The sequence below is a fragment of the Topomyia yanbarensis genome, chromosome 1 (genome assembly GCF_030247195.1).
Source record: "Topomyia yanbarensis strain Yona2022 chromosome 1, ASM3024719v1, whole genome shotgun sequence".
NCBI lineage: Eukaryota > Metazoa > Arthropoda > Insecta > Diptera > Culicidae > Topomyia > Topomyia yanbarensis.
In genome coordinates this window covers 2,119,766-2,143,530 of record NC_080670.1, presented here as the reverse complement: position 1 = coordinate 2,143,530, position 23,765 = coordinate 2,119,766, and the positions used below count along the sequence as shown (strand labels likewise).

The 23,765-nt window shown below is 39.6% G+C and overlaps 1 protein-coding gene across 1 annotated transcript in view; it reads right to left on the bottom strand.

The window, feature by feature from the left end:
• The window catches only part of LOC131693324 (uncharacterized), an 82,546-nt gene that overhangs the window by 2,765 nt on the left and 56,016 nt on the right, over positions 1 to 23,765 (bottom strand). The window contains exons 2-8 of the mRNA XM_058981052.1: positions 4,521 to 4,627; positions 4,265 to 4,456; positions 4,045 to 4,202; positions 3,218 to 3,320; positions 1,594 to 3,130; positions 1,302 to 1,431; positions 6 to 682 (exon numbers count right to left, since the gene is read on the bottom strand). Coding sequence (XP_058837035.1) covers positions 6 to 682; positions 1,302 to 1,431; positions 1,594 to 3,130; positions 3,218 to 3,320; positions 4,045 to 4,202; positions 4,265 to 4,456; positions 4,521 to 4,627 — 2,904 coding nt within the window. The remainder of the gene's footprint in view (positions 1 to 5; positions 683 to 1,301; positions 1,432 to 1,593; positions 3,131 to 3,217; positions 3,321 to 4,044; positions 4,203 to 4,264; positions 4,457 to 4,520; positions 4,628 to 23,765) is intronic.

The following is a 23,765-nucleotide window of genomic DNA, read 5'->3' as shown; positions in this document are numbered from 1 at the left end:
TTTGGATTTTTTCTCCTTGCTGGTTGGATTGATTAGAATCTCTGGATTGGTTATGGTCTCTTGAGAGCCCGAAGGATTACCTAAGACTGGCTGAGGAGGAAGAATTGGGGCTGGCCGAATGGGGACGTTGGTGTTGGCCGAGTGCTGTTTGAGTGGTGACACCAATTCCTTAGAGCTACAGGTGGACGATTCCAGAATAGGACTGGATATGATCGGTCGAGCGGTTGATCCTGGATTCAACGGAGGTAGCGCTGGTGCATTCTCCATCTGATGCTCGTGGTTAGCCAACTTGAAACCGTTGATCTGATGAATACCTGCCGGTTTATTGTAGGTGCTGTTACCAATTTGAACCGTATGGGCAGTTGCAGTAGCAAGCTTAACTTTAGGTGCCGGGGGTGCTGGGCGATTGGGTACGGTACTACTCGGATCCTCGCTATACTTGGACACTGGATGGACAAATGCTACATTGGGTGATTTGAGATTAACACCCGTTTCAAGCAAGGGTTTCAGGGTGAAGCCTTTAAATTTACCAAACATGTTATTGTTGCTTAAGATGTCAGCCTCGCTCGAAGGTCGAAGCAAGGCGGAGTTCATATCGTCCGGTGAGTTCGGTGATGATGGCACCATTGTGTGGGTTGATCCGGTACTACGAGACGAATCGGTTTTCGTGTTGTTTGTAGACCTAAAACAGAAAGCAATTGATTAGCTGCTACAGTAAACCGATGATAGCCGTGGTCTAGTAATATTAACAACACCTACCCAGTAGTGATAGTGATGGACATGCGAATAAAAACTAAACACCATGTAATGATAAACGAAAACAGAACAGAATTAACCACGTACAAAGGCACAGAAATAGTCGGATTAGTGAACTAAAGCTAGTTGGTTTGAGGTTGGTATGTTAAAAATTTGCCATGAGATTAGAAACAACAGGTAACGAAAAGCCACAGTTTACAGTCACAACATAAATTATTATTAGCGAAGATACAAACTAGCTTCTAAAAAAACATGCTCCTTACGTAGCTAAAATTGACAAGAAGCGTTGACTTGAACCGAAAAACTAAACCAAACATTAAAACTTATATGGCTAGATATGCAGCTCTGTGCTAGTGTTTAGTAGCTCGGGATTAGTACTAGAAACCAACTGCATGCCACTGATTTGAACCGGTTGCTTGCTAGCATGCGAACCACGTGCAGCGACGGCAGTTCTCGAGGAGAACACGGTTCGCCTCGGTGGCTGCCGTCGCCCACGCCCTGCCTGGAAGGCATTACAGATTGAACGCTTGGTTCGTTGTACGTACACGCTCGGTGGTTTGCGCTTCGTCAGTCCATGGTCCTGCCGAAAGTAGTACAGCAGCAGGGCGAACAAGGCACACGTCGGCACCACACCGCAGAAAAAGATGTACAAAAATCGGGTGAAACCGCTGCCGGCTGAAATTTAGAATTTGATTGTTCCGTTAGTTCTTGATCTTCATTTATAGGTTTCTTTTGGCGATACAAAACCAACAATTCGATACCTATTTGTGGAATAAACAACGAGTTGCTAGGTATCGAGTTGCCACCACAGCATCTATCGAATTGTTTCAACCTTACCATTAGGATCCGAAGATGGCCCGCTGTCTTCCGAGCCTCCATTTCCGGGACTGTTGCACAGTGGGGGAGCAAACCCTTTACTGCAATGACAGTGCCCCTCGCTGTTACAGATTCCATTTCCGTTGCAATTTTCCGGACATTCGATGCCGCTCCCCTGCGTCCGAAGGCTTGCCACTGGCATGCAAATTTGATTTAGACACATCTTGCCCTCGCCACATCGAGCACCGTCCGGGGCCAAACCGGGATCAACTTTCTGCAGTCCTAGATCAACGATCGCCGACCGACACGGTATTACACTGCCATTGTACGTCATAAAACTATGGGACAATATCGCAACCGACTCCATCCCGAACTCCAACCGCTCGTTCAAATGTCTACAGTGCAACATTCCACAGTACACATCTCCCTCGTCACACTTGACGTACTCGTTTTTCACTCGATTATATCCGCAGTTCCCATGCCTGGTTCCTTCCTCGTTCTTCTTATAGCACTGTTCTGAAGTCTTTCCCGTCGGACCCCACAAAAGTCGGCACTGATCGTTCTGCGATCGACACGATCCTTTATAGCAGAAAGCCTTCCCGTCGTCACAATTCTCCGTATCCCGTTTGAACACATCATTCGGGCAATATTCAGACTCTCCCGAGCAGTACTCCGGCAAATCACATTCCCCTTCCGCTTCGCGGCACACCGTTCCACCGATCTTCGGCTTGCATGTTTGCAAGTCACAACACTCCCCGGTGGCACAAGACGCATTCGAGTGCAGCATGCAAGTCCTCGGATTACAGCAGGAATTGTCGCAAAAATCCGGAAGTCCACAGTCACACTGTTCTCCCGGTTCCACAAATCCATTCCCACAGACCGGTGAATCGAACAACATCGTCGGTTTGTTCTTCAGACAATAGTTCATCCCATGATGAAACGCCAAATTTAACTGATCGATACTACAGCTGCTCCAGTGCCGCGGGGCTACCGAAGAACTCGAAGCCGACATGATGCAACGCTCCTCCGGACACTTGCAATCCGGTGTATCGTGCTCCATCCCAAAATTGTGCCCCATCTCGTGAGCCACCGTAGTCGCCTGCACACCGATAATTTCACTATGGTACATTTCAACTCCGCCGCTGAACTCGTACGTACAGATTGGACCCTTCAGGGCCTTCCCAACGACACCCCCTTCGAAGTGTTCCTTCGTGAACAGCTGCGCATTATCATTCGGATGATCCTTAATCAGCACCTTCTTGCGATAGTGTAGAAAGTTCTTCAGTGTGATCTCCCCATCGCTAGACAGTTCAATCTCGTTCGCCTCGTTCCAGATCACCACCCCGACCAGTCCGATGAAGATGTTCAGCGGTTCGTACAGTGCGTTGATGATGTTGGTGATGTCCTTGCAGTACTGCTGGACGACCTTGAAGTTCTCCTTCATACTCTTGAACATCTTGTTGTCGATGACGACCACCAGTTCCACGTAGCTGGAGTGTTTGTTGGCATTGTACGGGCCACGGATCGGCGAGGTGGATTTGGTGGTGGCGCGTTTGTGCTGCAAATGGAATGATTCAGTTAGTATGCGAAGGTTATTTGTGTGTGTGTGTGTGTGTGTGTGTGTGTGTGTGTGTGAGGTACTTACTCTCGACAATCGTTGAAACTCCGACTCGTGAAGATCCGGATCGTGTGTCTGATTTGTGCCGCCTTCGTACCCACACTTTGCCTTCGTTAGCAGGTCGGAATGCCTGAAAGGTATTGACATGATTAATGTTTCGTAAATCGATGGTTCAATAAATCGATGGTACAAATTCCGGAGAACTCAAAGGAATTCAAGAAATTGGGTCCTCTAAAGGGCTTTTCCATGTATGTAACCTGTCTTTATCTAAAGGAAAATATTGATTAACCAATTTGCACATAAGAACACAAGACCTAACCTTGAAAAGTTGGATTTTAATGTTTCGTGTTCCACCCGTTAACTAAAATCAACTTGCTGTCAGTTAGACGATGTATCAAAACTAACACCAACTGGCTTTTTCTGCCCTTATGCGCAAATTGGTTAATCCATTTTTCCTTAGAAAAGACAAATTGCATATACTCGTAGGCGTTTGGCTCTCATGCCAAAGAGCAGTTCGTTTCTCTATACTCGTCAGCTACTCAGACCTTCTGTGCTTGACTAACCAAGACATCATTCGGTACCAGCCAGTTGCTTTAGGCGTTTACGTTGTGTGAACTGTTTGGATGTGTCTAAATGATGCCAATTCGGTGTTAGTTTTGATACATCGTCTAACTGACAGCAAGTTGGTGTCAGTTACTGACGAATGGAACGAAGCATTTATATTTCATGTATTTACGGGCCTTGTTTCGTTCTGGCATATTGTTTAAACTATAAAACTAATGGATTCAGCGTAGGTACGTAAGACAAGTATTAGTAGCGTATTACTTTTTCCATTTAAACCTAACCCTACTCACCGATAGATGTAATGATCAACCAGATCCACATTGTCTAACCCGTCCGTTCGGGCATCACTTTCGATGTAGTACATTTCGTGTCCATCAAACACCACTCCACGGACCCCACGGCAGGTAGACACTGCAACGCTTGACTCCGGCACGTCTCGAATTTTTCCCTAAAAAAGTTCACTCTACATTAGTTCCGTCTGTGAATCCCAAAAGAAAACCAACTACCAACCCTATAGTGACAAAGCTCCACCGGCTCGCCGGTCTCGTTGTATCGTTCAACAACCTTCCCCGCTCCGCCCGGTAGCTGGTAGGAGAGAAAGTGCCCCCGCGGGATGAGCCGATCGTTCAGCTGTAAATCTAATATCACATCTGCTTGGCTTAGCCTATAGCTTAGCGTTAGGTGCGACGCGTGAAGTCCGTTCTGAAATGGTGAAACGAATTGTGAGGTGTTGATGTTGGGTGTTGGAAATTCCAGAGTGCCTTACCTCTTCACGGGTGCTCGCTAGGGAACGTTTGTGGCGGCCATGCACAAGCCGCGGCTGAATTCTACTGTATTGGGAGAATTCCCTGGATGGATGAAACCAACTGTCATCTGTGAACGAAATGGGAAAAATAGAAAAAAACGGATTAGTTGGGTTGTCAATCATTCTCGGATAGGAATTTGCCACAAACGCAATTGTCATTGTGAACGGCAAAGCACTTAGCACGAGACAGACCTATAATCTGATTATCTTTGCGAAATGACAAATATTTGCAAGCTCGCCGATAGGAACGAGTTTTCCTTTCAACCCGTCTTGGTTCGCCCGAGTGCGTCGCTTTATTTGCCATACTTCAGCAAACGGTGTGTTTACACAAATCTTCACGATCGGCGCGAGAACCAGTCTGGCGGTGCATCGATTCCTACAGGGAAATGTAAACACGGAAATAGTCTTATCTGTCTCATTCGTCTCCTTGCTCTCGGCACTGGAACGGAATGGAACACAAAGACAGTGTTAGTAACGGACTAAAACTTACATTTCCTTCAAACAAAGCAACCCGTGCTTTTTCTATACACGGTCTCGATTGCCAGCCAAACAAAAAAAAAGGATTACAGTTAGATTGGTACGCGGCACTGAAGCAATAAATAAAATAAAAACAAGGCAAACAGAATACGGGTAAATGCACTTTTCATGTGCTATTCCAAGAAAACTTGGTTAGCTGTAGCCTCATTGGACATGAAATATCGGCGCGTTTGCAATCTTGTTGTGGCCTCGAAACAAAGGCACAGACAATCAAATTAATGGACGGTTTCCATCTATGTATATAATATGGTTATTTATGTTTGCTTGACACATTGAGCTCCTGGTAACTATGGTAACTGTTTGTGTCCGATCTAGCTTGCAGTATCTACGAAGGTTTGTGCTTTAAGGTAGACGAACGCTTATTCATATTATTGGTCGTTATTAAGGGGTTATATATATTGAGGTCGGTACAAAAATCGAAAATCTTTTTATTCCTTTATCCTGAAGTATAGGTACTTAGGAATTTTATATCACATTTTTTAGAGATACAAGCAGTAGAAACAGTTTTAGCGTTTGTTTATCTTGCTCCCTCACGGAAGCAGCTTAAAAAAATGTTCAATTTCATTTGCACTTCAAAGCGCATGCCAGTTGAATTTATGTTGAAAGCAGTGCAAGATTATCGTTGGGCTCCTTGCCTCTGATAACGTTAACCTTAATGCAACTGTTCAGGCGCGTATAATTATTTCCTATAGTTTCCGAATACACGAATGCACACTGTAATCGACCAATGTGAATTGTGCTCGGAAGTTATCCCGGATTTTGGACAGCAATCATTGTTTCTTGTCTACAGTCAAGACGAACGTAGTATGGACATTAGACTGCCCAGAAAAATGATGAATTTTTGAAAACTCAATCGGCCCACCCCTGAATCGATTCCTAGTCCCACAAGGAGTACTTGGCCTCACTAGTTCGTATTTTCGCCGCTAGGTGGCACTGTATGCATCGTATTATCACTGTAAGTGAAAATAAGAAAAATAATTTAATTGTCTACAACCTTGTTCAAGACTGCTAGTAAATCCGGCTTTGTTAAAAGAAGTTATTAAACTTTTAATGAAGTGATGTCTGAGTCAGTTTTGCATGGGGCCTAACAGTGCATGGTTGTGTATCAGTACTCGATTCACACGAAGTAAACATTTTTGTGAAATAATGGTTAGATTTAGCTGAATAGTATGTTTAGAAGTGTAGTAAATAATACGAGTTATGTTTTGGTTAAAAAAATTTAGTTCCACCTGTGACCGCATAGAGGGCGCCACCACTAACTTTTCATAGAAAAGAGATAGAGTATCAAAATGTTCGGAAGAAACACTGAAAAATGCCTGTTCTATAACTTTGTAGAAGACACCAAATTTCTATCTCTCTCCGTTGAAAAATTAGTGTTGGCGCCCTCTATGCGATAACATGTGGAACTAAAATTTTCTAATCAAAGCATGACTCGTATTATTTACTATAATTCTTCTGACCATACCATTGAGCTAAACCTAACGATTATTTCACAAAAATGTTTAGTTCGTGTGAATGGAGTACTGATACACAACCATGCACTGTTAGGCCCCATGCAAAACTGACTCAGACATCACTTCATTAAAAGTTTATTAACTTCTTTTAACAAAGTCGGATTTACTAGCAGTCTTCGACAAAGTTATAGACAATTAAATTATCTTTCTTATTCTCACTTACAGTGATAATACGATGCATACAGTGCCACCTAGCGGCGAAAATGCGAGCTGGTGGGTTTTCTCCATGTAAATTGTTGAAAAATCCCATACAAACTTCAGGCACGTTGGTCCGGTAGTTAGACTTGTCTGATTTGCTTCAAATTTGGTGCAAGTACTCCTGGTGGGACTAGGAATCGTCTCATGGGTGGGCCGATAGGGGTCATTTTTTTTCCTGTCACTCTAATGGACATACTTTCTTTGCAAGCTAGTTTGTTATGTTTTGATTTCAAGCTGTTTAAAAGTATTCTCTAGAGAACTTATCGACGTTTCTTTTGATAAATCATCGACAAACCGGCGCCGACAACTGTTTATTAGCAGAGAAAGGCTTAAAACTGTACTATTTGAAACCGTGTACAACTCGAAATTTTGAAAATTTTCACTTTCGATTTGCTTTATTTGATTCGAACTTTTGCGCTTGAACATTCGATATATTTTTTATCGCACCACGAGGCGTAAAAACAATAAAGGTTATTTTGAGACGGCTTTGCCTCTGTGTTAATGTGATGGGTAATGAATGCACCATTGTCCTGAGATTTAATTTTTTTTCGAGAGTTGTCCTACTGAAACTATATAGCTGGGTTCTCTGAAGGCTTCCCATCAGAATCAATCACTCCAATTGCAGACGAGACAGGAAATGTCACCCAATTGCACTTGACGATCGCGTGCGAATGGGAAACTACGTTTTTGAAAGCACCTAATATGAGATATCCAGTAATTTTAGTTCATATTTGCAACATTAACTATGGCCCATTTCCATCACCACGAAATCGAAACATCGTTTCAGTCAGAACCAATGCTATAATACAATAATTTTATGTTGATGTTGAAGAAGCACTTTGTTTTGCTCTGTCGAATTTATTAGACAGGTGCTTTCGTGAAAATTTGGGAAATAAAGTCACTATTTTCACCTTCAACACTTAAACATTAAAAAACAAATATAAGTTTGAAAAAAACAAAAGCCTAAAATTTCAAAATTTGTCAATTCAAATATTTGAAAATTTAGATACTTTTCAACGACATGGGTGGGCGTAGCGTAGTTGGTAAATCGATTGCCATGTACGCAGCGCACCTGGGTTCGAATCCCGACCCCGCGCATAGGGATAGAAATTTTTCATTAAAGATTTTTCTAACCCGAAGAGCCGAATGACCTTAAGGTTGAAACCTCTATAATCGAAATAAAAAACGACATTCTAGAGATTGGTAAGTAGGGAAAGTTATGAAAATTTTAGAGCTATAGTACTGATAGCTATAGCAAGGATGTGAAATATACAGATCGGAAAACTAGAAGTGGCAGGGTCATTAGAAACATTAAAATCTTACGGACTAATCTTTTGTCTTCTGCTGGCGGGAGTCGAGCATAGGCAGTGCTACTACGAATCGCTCGAGCCTATCTACCAACATTTTTCACGGCAAAGACAGACGTGTCATTCTTTACCATGAGAACCGACGAATTTAAAAATTGAAACCAAGTTTAAAAATAGAAAAAAAAAACAGGACAATTCAAGAATATGAAAATTTTATGGAAAAACATGAAACTTTAAAAATTGAAATTTAAAAATTTGAAAAATTGAAAAAAATTATAATAAAGCTTACAAATTTTGGAAATTTGAAAATCTACGAATTTTAATATCTAACTATTTGCAAATTTTAAAATTAAATGATTTGAGAATTTTAATATCCAAAAAAAAATTGAAAAAGTTGTGAATTTATAGATTTAAAAATTTAGAAACCCTGAAATTATTTTTTTTAAAGATTGAAAAAATGGGAATTTTTAAATTTAAAAGCTTAAGAAAATAAATATTTAGAAACATAATTATTAAAATATTTAAAATTTAAAAAAGTGAAATATTAAAAAATCTAAAGATTTAAAATTTTGAAAATTAAAAATTTTGAGAATTTAATATTTAAGAATTCTCAAGCATAAAATTTTCATGTTTTTATATTCAAAAATTTAAAAATTTAAGCTCAATAATTTAAAAATTTAGAAATTTGAGAATTGAAAAATTTAAGTATTTAAAAATCCTGAAATTTCAAAATATAAGGATCCAAAAAAATCAAAATATAAGAATTTAAATGTCTTAAAAAAAGATTCGAAAATTTTAGAATTTGGGAGTTTAAAGAGTTAGGAATTTAAAAAAAAAATAGGGGAACCCTGGGCTATTCGGACCTACCTAAACAAATCACCCTTTTGGGTGAATAGATGTGAATGAATCAATCGGTCAAAGGTCCTAATTGTTAGTTTGAAATCTCAGCTATATTTTGGAGTAATAAAAATAAAAATAAAACTACATTTTTCCATCCTCTTACAATGTAATGTAGGGGCAATTCAGACCGTCGATTTTTTTAGCTTTACCCTTGAAATCTTTGTTGGAGAAACTCCTGAAGATGCAAAAAAGTGTTTAAAAAAGCTAATCTGAGCAGTCACAGCTGGCGATTATTGCATCATGTATTTCTTTTTGGTGTTGAACGGTGGTTGATGGAATAGGGGGTCCGAATAGCCCCGCACGCACATTTCGCACAAAAGTGGTGAGCGTCTTGAAAATATGTGTTTTCACCCAAACAAAATAGGAGCCTCAAGTTTTCCAAAACATTTACCTAGTATTTTTTTCACTGTTATTTGTTACTTTAATCACGGTTTTACCATTTCAATGATTTTTGTTTTGAGGATGGCAAAAAATGAAACACGTTTCTAAAGAAACTGTAGAATAAAATTCATCCGTCGAAGTTAATATTTCTGAATGGCACTTCCACAAATATGTACGACAGTCATAAAGTTTCACGATTTTCTGAGAAATCGGGAGGGGTTTTGAATTGTCTCCCCGGTCTTAATAGATCCGGGTCCCCCTAAAAATTCAATAGATTGAAAAATTGACAATTTAAAAATCTGTAATTCAATAATTTTAAAATTCCAATATTTAAAAATTTTAAAATAGAAAAAATTAAAGGATTCACAAAATTCAAATTTTTAGATTCTAAAATTCAAAAATTTGAAAATAGCGTTTTTGGATTTTTGAATTACTGTATTCTACATTTTTATCCTTTTCTATGTTTTTTGTTTTGTGTTCTGGTATTCTGTCTAGTCTAGTCAGACATTCGCCTATGGGGTCATTTCGCCGAATGGGTCATTTTGCTGAATGGGTCGCTTCGCCGAATTTAATTTTAATGGACAGATTGTTGGCCAACAGCAATTTCAATGGTTATCAATAAAAGGTAGACGCAACCGCTGATCCGCCGTCGGAAGCAATTTCAATGGTTAAATAATAAATAAATAAGTCAGTGTTTAAATTTAGTCTCATTAAAGGATCTATATTGATAAAATATAGAATCGATGTTTAAATCTTGTCAATGATTTCGCTGCATGTACAAAAACTGAAATTTAGTATAATAATACTATTTGTTAATATTTTATTTTTTTTGCAAACCAGATAATTCATTATTTTTAAAAGCATAAGTGTAACTGATAAATAATCGTGCTGCCCAATGTGGCTACGCCACATCGCTTTTATCCGCTCCGTCGGGCCTAAACTAATTCAAACCCCCTAAGTTTGAGTAAGCCGTGAAAACGATTGAATCACAGGTTTGCTTGTCAGAAACCGCTGCTTTCGACAGTGGGTCGGCGGCCAACTCGCCCAGCGGTTCCTCAGCGGCTTTTCGCCGTTTCGGTTTCTTGGCATCGGTTATGCGGTCACATTCGGCGAAATAACCCATCCCCCATGTGGTTCTCGTCATTGTGAATTAGTTCACAAAATCAAAACCGTGTGGATATTTTCTCGTGAACTATTTCATGAGACTCGAAATTTTATTCATGAATCCTTCCAGTTCATGTGAACTGATTCATGATTCCTAATACATTAGTCGCGATTCAAAATCTGTGCTGATGAAATAGTTTATAAAATCATGAAATATTATTGTTGGATACGTAAACTGGTTCATGATTTCAAGTATAATAGTCACGACCGACCATGTGTGCCCGCGAAACAGTTAACAAAGTCATAAAATATTAGTCATAGATACGTGAACTGGTTTATGAACCCTAGCGTATTAGTCACGACCAGTGGCGTAGCCAGGGGGGGGGGGGTTTGGGAGTTAAAACCCCCCCAAACCAAAATTAATTGGATTGAAAAAAAAATTGATGCTGACGAATTTAATTTAATATTCCACAAAATATTTTTGGAAAAATATTCTCAGATCACTACATTGAGAACTGTGTTTAAAGCGTCATGAGAACTTTTGGACAATTGTGGGAAAGGGATCTTGTAACTTATCTCTTAGCCAAAATCCCATAGTTGTCAAAGTACTTCCATGTCAAATAAAATAACTGTCTGAATTATTATGAGCTCATTTTTGGAAAGATGCTTCAAAATCTGGATTAGAGACAATTTTTCGAATGGGAATTTAAATTTGAATAGGTTGATTGCATATAAAACATAAGCTTGTTTACCGAAAACTTACATACATTTCAACATTTGCTGAAAATGTATATTTTTTAGATTGTGTAGAGTTTAGACAACAATTCAATATGGTTAACAACAAGAATAACATTTCAGAAACTAGTTGAAAGCTGATGTAATTTTGTCTCTAGCAGGTCAGGATCGGTTTTATGAGCATTGGATTTTTGTTGTATTATCAACTATATGAATAGCCTCTTAGCAAGATGCAATGAATGGCGTATTAAAATTTTGTGTGCTACGTACTAGTACTGCAAGTTGTGGGGTTGACTAATGAAGAAAAGTAAAATTAATGCTCGATAAATTTTTAACGGTCACGATCACATTCATTCGAAACTGCCAAATTTCGATGTTAGGTAACATTGAAGAATTTCAAAACGTAAAACTGTTCATCTGCTGATAGAATAATTTTGACGGTTAATCCTCCTAGAAATAATTATAGTCAAGAATTACTCTTCAACCAAATTTGGGTCGAGACTTAATGTCTCCAGCAAAGTTTTCGAAAGGGCTATTTCAAACAACTTTGTCAAAGACATAAATATCCCACATATTCAGAGTATCGAAATATAGTAGTAGAAAACCTTTACAACAAGCTATTCTGAAATTACTGTATTTGATAAATCTCTTCTGCGGTAATTAAATAATAAATTCACATTGCGTTCAAGGTACCTTTGAAGCTTACAAAAAAATAAGGGACAGGATTTAAAACAAATAATTCCCAGATATTAAAAGGACTCAAAAATACAAAGAGTGATTCCATTTTCAGGGGCTAGCATCAATTCGGCGTAAGCTTAGTCCGCCCACCAAGTTAGTGTCGGATTCTGATGAGATGAAGTCGAAACGCAAGTTTCAGTTCCATCCATCCATAATTTAGTTATAGGTTTTGTGTTCTCAACTCGCAATGATTGTTTCAAACAATTTTATCCGTAGCGCAGAAAAAAATAGTTTTCACCTAAATTTTTCTTCACTAAGAAGAAATATAGCAGGCCCAGTCCATTTAAATCCCTATATGTTGAATTCATGTAGCCTTCATATTTTCAACAAAATTATTTGAAATGACATTATCAAAAACTTTGCTGAACACACCATGTCTCTTAATATTTTTGAAAAATTAATTCACCATAATTACCTCTATGAGAATTAATCACTAAAATATCTATATCAAAGTAGGCGCTGTTTTATGTTGATAACTTCCCGAAGTTGTCAAACCTTCAAAGTCAAGGATTATTATATTAGGTGATCTGGAACATTGAAATTTTTTTAGATCATTTATCCCACTTTAAAAGATCGCAATTTTTGACTTCATTGACATATTATACAAGAAAATAATCTATAGAGGTTTGAAAACTGTTCCATGTTGATCCTTCTTGTTTGTAGACTGAAATGACATCTGTTAGACTACTTATGTTTTTGAGTTTTCAATAATTTATCAAACTCATATTAAATTTTAGCATTTTTTCAAAAAATTTGCGATTTTCATCAAAACCCCCTCCAAACCAAATTTCTGGCTACGCCACTGGTCACGACCATTTGTGCTCGTGCAATTGTGCACAAATTCATGAACACAAATCAATTTACTCTACCAGAAATGAATTAAATATCGCGGTACGTGATGAGTGAGCTCTTAAAACCATAAACATCGATTAACGCAGCTCTTTTATTTGATATTGTTTATACAAGCCCGTGTATGTAAAAACAAGAATGAAAACTAAAAATGTTCAGTGAACAACCACAGTAACCTAACCAAAATGTTTTCATGAATACGAGGATTATTATTAATAATTTTAGGAACTTGGTCACGATATTCGTAAATTCAGTTCGCGAAATCGTGTTTTTTCATGAATTTTTGAACGGATTCACAACAAATTTCAAATTTGTAAACATGTATTCTATTTCTGTTAGGCGGGAAAGTGTTTTTAGCCCCAAAACCTCAACTTGAGAATGGTACTGTTTATGAGTGAAGGCAGCTTGAAAATAAATAATTATAAGAATTATAAGAAACTATAAGAAAAAAAAACGGAAAATGGCAGTTTTCCACAATAATCTGTAATTTGTATCACGTTAAACAATTTGCACTCTCCTGTCACCCACTAGTGCCAAAAAGTCGTTAGTTTTCCAAACAAACAATCAATCTCCCGAATGACACATCGCTAGCTCTATTCGTGACTTGGCGAAACAAGCTCTCTCGATTCATCCAAAGCTGCAATTACCGATTTTACCTCGAACAGGTGGCAACGGCAGCCAATTCGAGCATCGCAGCAACCCAAGTCCCATCAACTTCAACCTGAAAAGGAAGGGAAAACCACAATCGGTGTGTGGTGTGGTGTGCCGATGCCGGACTGTTTCTGCAACTAGTTTTTTTTGTTGTCCCGGCCCCCAGATAGACATTACCCGAGCTCATCGTCTGTGAATGGTGCGGAAATATTGCGGTTATTGAACTAGGGTAGGTTTTACTGGCACACCGCCCTGCTATCGATAACCCAGTGCGGCATAGCGGTTTACTGAACTAATGACATGTTGACGGGGAACGGTTATGACAACAAACAAGAATTTCTTAATCGAAACTAGCTGTCAAATTTTTAAATAAAATATTCCTTACCCGATCATAGGTGGACCCCTTGTCAGTCAGCATCATCTGATAAGTTCGCGAAAAAAAAGAAAACCATTTCCCTTCGCCTACTCGACGGACTCTTACGGTAAATTTGCACGAGAAAAGCGTGCGAAAAAGAGCCATCTGCCAATCACAGACCCGATCGCTTTTGCTGCCGATAATTGAGGTCAGGCCCCGGGGAGACCTACGGAACGCCTGGTGGCACAGTTATATACGGTTATCGGGTGCACGTCGTGGTTCCGAAAAAGCAGTTTCAAACCGAAAGCTAGTCCCCCCGATGTACGATGGTGCCCTGAGTGGTTTCTTCCGACACCTTTGTGGATTTTTGCCACTTGTAACCATGGCCTCGCTGCACAAAACCGAATCCGACGAGAGCGAGTCGGTTGTGGGTTTTTTTTCGATTTCAGCTGCGGTATCGCTGTGTGGCAAAGTGGCCCAAAACCTATGGGGCCGTATCTAATCTGGGACTTTCTAGGTAATGGTTTTTTGTTTGGCGATTGGAAGTGGCACCGCGAGTGGTTTGATGTGAAATGAACCAGTGCCCTGGAAATTCCGCGAAATGAGATACGCATTATTTGACATGTGGTGTTGGGGATCAAAACAATATTTCAGATATTGATAACATGTGAACGATTTCGAAATAAATTGCTATCTTTTAGTGTCGTTGAGTTTTATCTGTTTTTAATCATTCGAATGATATTCTACGTTTGATTCAAAGTTGTTTATTACCACCACGTGAAGCCTTGAGATTTTTAATACATATAGAACGCAAAGAAGCGCCATTCAATCATAGAGGCGCCAAGTTTCTTGCACAATCCTGGAAGAGCCAGACCTCACGTACGCCAAATGCCAAATTGAAATAAAGTAATGGCATCATCCTATTTTCTGTGCCACACTCACAGAAAGGGGGCTCCTTAGGCTAAACACGATGCTATAGTTGTTCCAGCCGAAAAACTTTTTTGGACAAAGACCGTCTCGAGCGTGTGAGAGCAACTAATAAAACCAAAACTTTTTCATTCTGAATGCAATCATTGCCGAAATAAAATAAAACGTTACAAATCTCCATTGAAACAATGGGCCCTCCCAGCAGGAAAACGATTCCAATGAGGTTCCGAGAAGACGAAATCGAACCTGCCGGCAGTTCCTGTTTCGCGAAAAAAAAATAAAGCTGTTTGAAGAAGGAAAACAGCCACCTCCCACGCGTAGTTTTGCGTGAGACTTGCTGTCAAAACAAAGAATCCCCAACTGGGAAGTTACTGGTTAATGGGATAAGACGAGACGACAGATCAAATAAAAAATAATTAATTCATCACGAGGCGCGGTTTTAATGGAGCCGGTTTTATTGGGTACCTTGGGAATGTTATCGATTGGATACAGTTTGTCGCACATCTAATAAATAAGTCAATTGCGACCGTAGTTTTGAAGATGGCTGATATGCGACACTTAATTTCACTTTAAGAGTATTAATAATAGAATGAATGACAATTTTCTACTAGGGAAATAACGATGAAAAAGTTTAAAGTTTAAATTCCATCATTCGTAAATCTGTGATATAATACCAGTATGCTCAGCCTGCACTATGTACTTATGAAAATAAGATTGCAGCGTGTTAATGCTGTAAACAGATTTCACAGTGGCTGTCATATTTCCAATTGACAAAAATCAAAAACGTTGTTCATAAAAAAGGTTAATTGTGGGTCATAAAACAAATCAAAGCCGTCAAAATGCCATTTAGTGTTACTGTAACGAAGCAGTTGTTTAAAGATTAATCTCAACAACCGTACTCTGTCTCAGCAGGTGTTTGGTTCAACATTTGATGTCTTCCGCTGTGATCGCAATGCCCTCAACAGCCGCAAGACATCAGGTGGTGGTGTACTCATCGCCGTTCGCCATGGTATAAAAGCCCGAGTGATCAACGATGAGCGGTGGGAGAGCTCCGAGCAAGTGTGGATATCAGTGAAACTTGCCGATCGCAATCTCTTCCTGTGTGTCGTGTATTTTCCACCTGACCGAATTCGTGATTACAGCCTGATCGATGTACATCTTTCCTCCGTTTCTTTCATCACCTCGATCGCTGCCCCATCTGATGATATTGTTATACTGGGCGACTTTAACTTACCTGGCTTGACCTGGTGCCCAGCAAGTAATGGATTTCTACGATTGGATATCGAAAAATCTGTGCTTATCAACAATGCCAGTTGTATCTTGGACAACTACAGTAGCGCAACTCTTCGGCAAATTAATAATATCATCAACGAGAACGGACGTACATTGGACCTCTGCTTTGTAAGTGCCCGGGACTACGCTCCGTACTGCTGCGCCGCTCCGACACCTTTAGTTCAGCATGTGCGCCATCATCCCCCACTACATCTTGTACTCGCTGGTAACCTAGGAGTGAGTTTTGAAGACGTCTCAAGCTCTATCGTCTACGATTTTAAAAACGCTGACTACGACAGCATCGTTAGCACGCTGTTGGATATAAACTGGGACGAAAATCTTAACAATGATGACGCGAACGAAGCAGCGATGACGTTTTCTAATATTCTTAACTACCTAATCGACCGTCATGTGCCAAAACGAACAGTCAGCACAAATCAACACCCTCCCTGGCAATCAACAGTGCTTAGACGATTAAAAACTGCTAAACGAGCCGCATTTAAAAAGTTCTCGAAGCATAAGACACTTGCATTACGAAACCACTACTTTCAACTCAACCACGAATACAAACAGCAAAGCAGACGTGCCTTTTTTAGATATCAGCGAAACGTCGAACGTCAACTGAAATCCAAGCCCAAGTCGTTTTGGAAATATGTGAACGAGCAGCGAAAAGAATCCGGGTTACCATCTTGTATGTCATTAAATGGAGTTTTAGGCACCGACACTAAGGAAATTTGCCAATTGTTTTCCGACAAATTTTCAAGCGTTTTTTCCGACGAGAACCTTTCCCCACAACAAGTCGCTGCCGCTTCAAATCTAACTCCTTCTCTAGGACGAACCATCAACCGAATTTGTGTCGATAATGCTGCCATTCTTGCAGCAAATTCCAAGCTGAAAGCATCTAGTTCCCCGGGTCCAGATGGCGTTCCTTCGATTTTTCTCAAAAAGTGCATCAGCGGGCTTCTTGAACCACTTCGGCGAGTCTTTGTGCTATCACTCAATACTGGAACATTCCCTTCCTGCTGGAAAGCAGCGCACATGTTTCCAGTTCACAAAAAAGGAAACAAATCGAACATTGACAATTATCGAGGAATCTCGTGTTTAAGTGCAGTATCAAAACTATTCGAGCTGGTTGTCTTAGACCCTCTTTTCTTTCACTGCAAACACTACATTGCAGACGATCAACACGGATTTATGCCTAAACGATCGACAACGACTAACCTGCTCTCGTTCACAACATATGCAATGGATGGATTCGCTGACGGATTGCAAACCGATGCTATTTACATGGATCTATCTGCGGCCTTCGACAAAATCAATCATGATATCGCAATAGCGAAGCTGGACAAACTCGGTATTCATGGACAACTTCTGCGCTGGTTTCGTTCCTACCTCGATGGAAGGCAACTTCAAATCAGCATTAAGGACTGTCTATCTACACCATTCTTCGCTACATCCGGCATCCCACAAGGAAGCCATCTCGGTCCAGTGATATTCCTCCTCTACTTTAATGACGTCAACATCAAATTACAAGGACCCCGCCTTTCTTTTGCCGACGACATGAAAATTTTTCAACAAATACGGGATAAAACCGATGCCGAGCTTCTTCAGAGGGAATTGGACAGCTTTAGTACGTGGTGTGATCTAAACAGAATGGTTTTAAACCCGAGCAAATGCTCAATCGTTACGTTCACGCGGAAACGCCATCCGATTCAGTTTAACTACCATCTCTTCGACTCGAGTATTCCAAGACACTCTAACGTCAAGGATCTCGGAGTCATCATGGATTCGGCACTAACGTTCAAACCACATACATCATCCATTGTGGATAAGGCTTCAAGACAGCTTGGGTTCATCTTCCGAATAGCGAAAAACTTTAAGGACGTATACTGTTTAAAATCTCTCTATTGTGCGCTGGTTCGCTCAACACTGGAATATTGTTCTGCTGTTTGGAACCCTTACTACCAGAACGGTGTCGACAGAATCGAGGCCGTCCAACGCCGGTTCATACGCTTTGCACTCCGACATCTTCCTTGGCAAAACAGATTTCAGCTGCCGAGCTACGAAAACCGTTGTCAGTTAATACAGCTCGATACTCTAAGCATCCGGAGGGACTGCTCTCGAGCCCTGTTCGTCTCGGACTTACTGTCTGCCAGGGTGGATTGCCCTACAATCCTCGGACGCCTCGATCTTCAAGCTCGCGTTCGAGCTCTGCGCAATAACTCTCTTCTGCGAGTCCCATTCAGGAGAACTAACTATGGGCGCCAGGGCGCTGTTACCGGACTCCAGCGTGTGTTTAACAGTGTGGCGACGGCGTTTGACTTCAACCTGACAAGGAATTCGATAAAAACTAAAATAATTCGTATTCTGAAATGTAATTAGTTTAAGTAACCACCATTGGGGCCAAGGGGTCTGTTGGTGACGGTACAACAAATAAACAAATAAACAAATAAACAAATTGTGGTGGGGGATTCCAAATATTTAAACAGCTGATCATAGATTGAAATACAAAATTGTACCGGAATGTAGTAATAGTTTACTTCGGTTTGGAGCAACCAGCGGTCAGAATAGCAAACAGATTTTCTATTAAAATATTGTTTCGCAAAAAGACAGATCAAAAATTATTCCTGCATAGATGAGGTTTCAAATCTCACTAAGTTGAATATTGAATATTCGTTACTCTAAATACCGACTAAAGTCTATGCTAAGCGACAGTATTAATAAAAATAAATTTATAGTAAAAATACTAGTCGAAACTGATGGTGCTGGTTCTCAATTTGGAGGTACTGGTCATAGTTTGTTTTAACGCCTGAACAACAAACCACAAATTTGGTAACCGTTTTTGGTTCTGATAATGAAGATTGTCTGCTGGATTTAATTGCCCGTTGTGGAGGTTTTCTGTGACTGTGGTCCACTAGAATGTAGATAGCCGTTCATTATTTTTCTCCGGACAAAACTAGCCTAGAGGCCATGTGGCATACGGCACCAAGAATCGATCCACTGGGTTCCTGCTACCATGTCGTAAGAGGCGACTGAAAACAGGAGTTCTCGTGTCGAGATGTTTTCCCGTGCCGAGGATTGAAGGGCTGGCATGACTAAAATATGCCAGTCGCGCATGGAGTGTCGTGGGTCTTACGATATGTTTAGCGAATTTCCGGCACAGTGGACGTTTGCTTCTTCGCAAAACGTGAGACTCAAATGATGGTTATGCTCCTAATACCCATTTCGGGTTCTCTATACGCGATTATAAGCCAATGTGTTTGGTATCTTCTAGATGCTGTATAATAAGTGCTGATGATGAAATTTGTAAAGCTGTGGTCGAGTATGGTTAGAGTAGCACAATTTAATCATCAGCATAAGCGTACAGCAACTATGAATCTATCCCGCCACAGCTTCCGTATTTTCATAAATGTAACTTCTACGTTGGAAAGCTACTTAACCACGATTACTTAGCTTTTAACTAAAAAAATATAACAAATCCACGTGAAATGTCTCGTGCATGTATGTTTACTGGTGAAGAGTGCTATTGACGCATGTCTTATATACGGCCTCACAATTAGCGATATTTACGGTGTCATATTGACACTGTGAATATGACTATTGATAACATAAACAAGAAATATTTCGGTACGATGGTTTTAAACAATTTTCTCCTTAATGAAGAAAAAATAATTTTTATCTAAATTTTTCTCCACTAAGGAGTGGCGGTGGTCAGCTATTTTCCTCAGCGTCCCTTATCACCTATTTTGTAAGGTTATCTATCAACAGTGTTATCTTTGAAAATGAACTACCTTGGTTATTCAACTAATTCTTCCGATCTTATTTTATTGCAAATAATTATATTATTATTATTCATTATATTCAGAATTGCACATAGTGTGTCGTATGTAATTTTAAATGTTCTTTGATTTGATGGCATTGGAAGGGAACACGTATCCGCCGGTTGATGCCAATCTAGCTGACATCTCTTTGGACTAAGCAAACTAATTTATTTGTTTGTTTAGTTTTTATGTTTAGTAGGGAACTAATACACTGGGCATTTAATGTGCGTGAGGAATACGCGTGGCATTGTCTGAGTGAAAAAAATGGGAATTTATAGTTTCTCGAGAAGAATCAGAAGCCAGCTACCAATTCGCAGCAGTCATACCAGCACGAAGAACATACGATTTATTGCCATATTCATTGGCTCACTTTTAGGCCAATAAATCAATTAAATTAAATCAATAATTTATGGTCCATTTTATATTGTCGACAACACTTCCGACAGCCGGCTGTCCGGAGTTCAAGTTGTTTTCGATGAAACAAACTCTCGATAAACGGTTATCCAGAGGTAAAACACCTTCGCATCGCGAACATTTACGTATCCTAGTCAATAAACTATTCAAACTTCTTATGCACGAAAATAAATTCTCAGTCGCATCGCTTGCTTGAGGCGAATCCTGACTAACAACCCACCCACTACTCAATCCGTGGTACTTATGGGAGTGTCACTGAGTCGGGGCCTTCCGTTAAGTAAGTACCACATCAACACTTCCTTTCTCATATCCCAAGCTACGGTAAAGATGGTCGTGACCAGCAATGGTGGTTCTCAGGCGAAATTCTCGCTTGGCCTGGATCAATTGGTATTCCCAAACAATGCACCTCAAGTAGTCTGGCTGGAAATGAGAGTCATCAGTCTGCAATCTACGAAGTATACCGTGCTTACGCAACGCAACGCATCGCAAATTTTTCTCCACTAAAGAGAAATATAGCACAGTACATACGTCTATTGTTCGAAATGTTTGCCGCATAAAAAACCATTGCCTTCTGATGATTTCAAAAGTGTTGTATCATACTGTGGCAGAGATGGGTTTAGACTCATAATATGCAGTTATGTAAATGCCAACCACATAATTTGGGGCAGTTCAGATAGTGATTTGAGAGGCATCGAATTGATAGAACACTTATATATTTAATGTAGGAAACCGCCTAACATTTGCACGATCTGACAGAGAAGTGGTGTTAGATGTAACTCTCTGCTCGAACGGTATTACACATTAGTTGGCACATCAGATGTCCTTCTAAGCCCTTAAAAATGGGTAAAAGTATTGATAAAAATCAAAGGAAAATACACAATCGTGCTCTGATGAACAATACTTCGGCTCATTGAATAGAGTCTTCGAGTCTCAATACTTATCGAGTGCATGAAAGGTTAGAGAAAGGTCACTTTTCGATTGCTCTGAAGGATCATCTGTTGAAAGATCTCCACGGGTGTCTCTTTTCAATCGCTTCTAACTCTATCATCTCCAGCTTCTGTGGGTTTGGCTTAATGTATGGTACTGTTTGGTTATCTCCGGATAACGAACAAAGCTGTACCTGACTGAAACAGAAATTGAAGGATATAGATATAAAACGGAAGGGCCAGGAAGTCAGTCGCTACTGATTCCTGATGCAATCAAATTCTACGTGACAGTTTTAAGAAAAATACATTTATAATAGATATACATTACTACCAGTAGAAATTGATGGTGCTGGTTCCTAATTTGGAGGTACTGGCTACAGTTTGTCTGTGTAATGCCTGGATAATTTCTTCAAAGTTGTTAACCGTAACCGGCAACCGTTAGGTGCTGCATTTGATTGTCGTTGAGGAATTTTTCCTAGTGGAATTCTGCATGCTTTTACGCAGTGTACCGAATGATAAAAAACTGGCACGGAGCAATCTGAGCGTGCAAAGCGCAATCTGCCTAATGGTGCTGTCTTATTTTTTATAATGCAAGTTTAATTGGAAGTAGTAGGTCGGTCAAGCCGCATTTTCATCACAAAAAGACTATTGGAAATGACTTTTTTCCTACGGTTTCCTATTCTCATATTTGTTGCCATACCATATAAGGACTGTTTCAAAAATAAGTTATCCACATATTTTTCTTTCAAATTATTTAAAAAATGAGGTTTTATTCCAATCAACGTTTCACCCTTTATTGTACAAGATTAAGCTTGAACATTGTGAACACCAGAGGAAATTAATATCATTCCTTCACGAAATTTTGATTGAACATAATTTATCAATTTCCGGACATGTATTTCTTCATAGTTTTTTTGATGTTTTAGCCCAACTATTTCGAACTCCAGAAATATATATACCAGTTTTTTGGAAACCCTCACTCAGTAGCGTTAGCTGTGCCGAAGCTGAGGACTGGTGGCTTTGGTAGACTGATAGACACCTCAATAAAATCTAGACCCTTTTCCGTGTGTCAGTTGATAGTTTTTTGCGTAGTGCGCCGACGATAAATCCGACCAAAATTATGGAGACAAACAGTGCTTCATAAATAAAAGCAGAAAATTATGTTACAAATATTTATTTCTATATTTAATGTTCCGGTAGGGTAAAAATAGTAGACTTCAAACCGCAGCAGCATATTGCTTGCTATACCACCAATTTTCCGCCAAAGTTTTCCACTTTAATCGACTTGTACGAATCGCTTACATCAGTCCTCTAAGATGACAGCAAATATAATTTTTGGGTCTTGCACGTTACTTTTGTTCTGCACTTTGTTTGACGAAGCTTTTATAGGTCTTCAAGTTGTTCAATTGGTTACACCACCCATTGACATATATTTAATCTTCCTAATTAGAGATACCACTTTCTCATCCAGTTTCAGGTTGGATTTTCTGTCTATTCTTGCCAATACATCCAGAGACCAGTGTTCCCTAAACCAATGCTCTATATCTAACTTCAATAAATGTCCCACTTAGTGAACAGTCGTTCTCACACGAAAAGACTTATGGTCTCTGCCTCTGGCTGGAGCTTCACTTTTTTGCTTCTGAGACTCACTCATCTCGACAGATCATCATTCGATACACTCAGTATCCGGAGGGACTGCTCTCGAGTACTATTCGTCTCGGACTTGATCTCTGCCAGAGCGGCTTGCTTTACAATTCTGGAACGTCTGAATCTTCAAGTCCGTATTCGAATACTACGATTTAAAAATAAGTTTTTGTTTATCCTTAAATGTAATGCTAGAAACCACCATTGGGACCAAGACCCCTTGGTGTTGATACAACAAATAAACAAAAAGATCTCACATTTCAGGTTTAAGAAGAAAAGCTAAATAATCAGAATCACATTTGTAATCACATTTGTAAGATTAATCTCTGAAATGAGAAAAAGAAGGGATGTTTCTTGACCGGAAATGCCCGTTTTTGCAAAAAAACCACTGGCAAATCATCGATGATTTAATATAGCACAGCGGCAACGCGGGAACATCGCTCTGAGAACAGATCCACTTGACCTGAATTAAACTTTGTCAATTTATGTCCGTGTTCCAGCTGAGAAAAATTGCAAACAGCATCTTTAGTCTGCCGGCCGTCCTAGAGTCCGGATTTTGATGGCGATCAATTATTGTGAGCCGCTGCGCTGGGCGCACATGTACATCTGGCGTTAAATGAATAATTATGCGAGGATTTGTACATATTTAAAAGAGGCAAAACTGTCTATAAAGTATGCAACGAAATGTACTTACTAGAGTATTGAAAAAAACCTGACGAAACTCACGATAGCTTTCACAAATAAATTATAACAATCTGCTAATACAATATCCCGCAGTTGATTCAAACAGTCAAATATTACCAAGAAAACGTCAATAATTGTGAAAAAGTCATGCGAAATTATTCCAAGGCATGCTGCGGTATGAAATGATCAGTACATTGACAAACAATAATCTCTTCATCGCTATTGAATCATCAAAAATCTGTCTGGAAT